Source organism: Haplochromis burtoni, unplaced genomic scaffold (genome assembly GCF_018398535.1).
Source record: "Haplochromis burtoni strain Fernald_Lab_line unplaced genomic scaffold, NCSU_Asbu1 Contig_465, whole genome shotgun sequence".
Classification (NCBI taxonomy): Eukaryota; Metazoa; Chordata; class Actinopteri; order Cichliformes; family Cichlidae; genus Haplochromis; species Haplochromis burtoni.
In genome coordinates this window covers 168,430-170,929 of record NW_024582826.1, presented here as the reverse complement: position 1 = coordinate 170,929, position 2,500 = coordinate 168,430, and the positions used below count along the sequence as shown (strand labels likewise).

The 2,500-nt window shown below is 44.1% G+C and overlaps 1 protein-coding gene across 3 annotated transcripts in view; it reads left to right on the top strand.

Moving 5' to 3' along the window:
- Nucleotides 1-2,500, top strand: part of ttn.1 (titin, tandem duplicate 1) — a 176,118-nt gene that overhangs the window by 122,895 nt on the left and 50,723 nt on the right. For all 3 annotated transcript variants that reach the window (XM_042213665.1, XM_042213663.1, XM_042213662.1), the window contains 5 exons: nt 23-322; nt 451-738; nt 875-1,177; nt 1,444-1,746; nt 1,863-2,168. In XM_042213665.1, coding sequence (XP_042069599.1) covers nt 23-322; nt 451-738; nt 875-1,177; nt 1,444-1,746; nt 1,863-2,168 — 1,500 coding nt within the window. The remainder of the gene's footprint in view (nt 1-22; nt 323-450; nt 739-874; nt 1,178-1,443; nt 1,747-1,862; nt 2,169-2,500) is intronic.

Below are 2,500 nucleotides of genomic sequence, written 5' to 3'. Positions count from 1 at the left end.
ATTTATCTGTTATGCACTACAGACACTCCAGGTAAACCTGAAGTCCTGGATGTAACCAAGAACTCAGTCACTCTGGTTTGGACCCGTCCTAAGAATGATGGAGGTAGCAAGATCATTGGTTACTATGTTGAGGCCCTGCGGGTACCAGGAGACACTTGGATACGCTGCAACACAAGTAGCCAGAATGTGCCTAAGGAGGAGTACACAGTTACTGGCCTGGAGAGAGACTTGCAGTACCAGTTCAGAGTTATTGCTAAAACTGCTGTCAACATGAGCAGTCCCTCAGAACCCACAGACCCTGTCCTCGTGTGTGCTGAAAATGGTTAGAAGTTTTGACAATACCATATAGCCTGATAAACTAGTCAGCCTACTATAATAGTCAGGATAACACCATCTTTCTACGACAGTTTTGAGCTAAGTGTTCATTTACCTCCTTTTCATTAAATATAGTTCCTCCAAGGGTGGAGCTCAATGCCAGGATGCAGAAGGGTTTGAAGGTGAAGGCTGGAACTACAATCCTCCTGGAGGCTGATGTGTTCGGTAAGCCCATGCCCAGAGTGACCTGGAAGAGAGGTGACGACAATCTGAAGTCAGGTGAAGGCCAGGTTATTACCCACCAAAGAAATCACTTTCAGCTGGAAATGACAGGTGTCACCAAGGAGCATACAGGAACATACACCATCTTGGCTGAGAATGCCAGTGGCTCCAAGAGTGCTGAGATCCAGGTCATTGTGCTAGGTAAGATCTTTAACTTTCTATGAGGAAAAAAAATATATGTTGAAACTAAAGATCCAAGTTGGAGTTAGAATGTTTAATATTACATTTTACATTAACTTCAACATGATTTTCACAAATAGCTGATTGGTTTTTTCAGATGTACCTGGTCCTCCTGCAAATTACAAATGTGTTGAGGTGTTTGCCACTAGCATCAAGTTGTCTTGGGAACCTCCTCTTAAGGATGGTGGTGCCCCAGTCACCAACTATATATTGGACAAGCGTGAAACCAGTAGACCTGAATGGGCTCAGGTTGCAGGTAAAATCAAGGGTGACATCCTTGAGTTCACTGTGGCAAAGTTAATTGAAGGTCATGAATACCAGTTCAGAATCCGCGCTGAGAACACGTGGGGAGTTGGAGACCCTCTTATCACCGGCCCTGTCATCGCCAAGAACCCATTCAGTGAGTCATTACTAGAATTTTGTCTGAGTTCATATATCACAGAAAGGATTTATGGTATTGGAGAATTGTAACAATCAATAATTTAAACTAGGTCTAAACCTGTGAGATAAGGAGACAAGTAGCTACATCAAACCAGCTTAACATCATTACAATATTCTGTTATCATATAGAGCTTCTTTTCATAACATTTCCATGTTGAATGGCATATATAAAATTTCATTTAAAAAGAATACCATCTAAAGTCATACCTTTGGTGTCACTTCCAGCTGTCCCTGGCCCCTGTGAAGCCCCGGTGATCACCAATGTCACCAAGGACCGTATGACCGTTAGCTGGAAGGAGCCTGCAGATGATGGAAAGTCCACTATCCTGGGTTACATGTTGGAAAAGAAAGAGACCAAGGAAATGAATTGGACCAAGTTAAATAGGAAGCCACTGACAGAAAGAAGTCTGGAGGTTACAGGCCTCACAGAGGGAGTCGAGTATGAGTTTAGAGTTATTGCTGTCAACGTGGCTGGGCCCAGCAAACCCAGCGAGCCTTCTTCTGGCAATGTTGCACAGAATCCTATTAGTGAGTCGTAACTTCATTAGCTCTGATAACCCTGCATAGATCTTTCTGTGTTACTTGAACTTATATGTACTTAAATGTATATATAACCTAAACTGGGTCAATCTGCTATTTTTTAGCTCCTCCTGGACCTGTTGTGAATCCCAGTGTGACTGACACCACCCACAGCACCATCAGTCTTGCCTGGACTGCCCCCACCAACAATGGTGGAAGCCCCATTATTGGATACTTGGTGGAGTGCAAGAGGACAGACACCAAAGACTGGATCCGCTGTAATGTCCCAAGGAACCTGCAGGAGACCCACTACGTCATTCAAAACCTCATTCATAAGTCAGAATACCAGTGCCGCATCACTGCTGTCAACAAGATTGGCTTTAGTGAACCAGTTGAAGTCCCTGGGAAACATGTTGCCAAGGACATCGTTGGTATGTATTTTCAGGCTGCATATATTTTAATTCTGACAAACAGTGATTAAATGGTAAATGGCCTGTATTTATATAGCGCTTTTCTAGTCCCTAAGGACCCCAAAGCGCTTTACACAACCAGTTATCCACCCATTCACACACTGGTGATGGCAGCTACATTGTAGCCACAGCCACCCTGGGGCGCACTGACTGACTGTTGCACTGACAGAGGCGAGGCTGCCGGACTTGTGATGTACTTGTGATGGAGCATTGTCCTGCATGAAAATCATGTTTTTCTTGAAGGATGCAGACTTCTTCCTGTACCACTGCTTGAAGAAGGTGTCTTCCAGAAA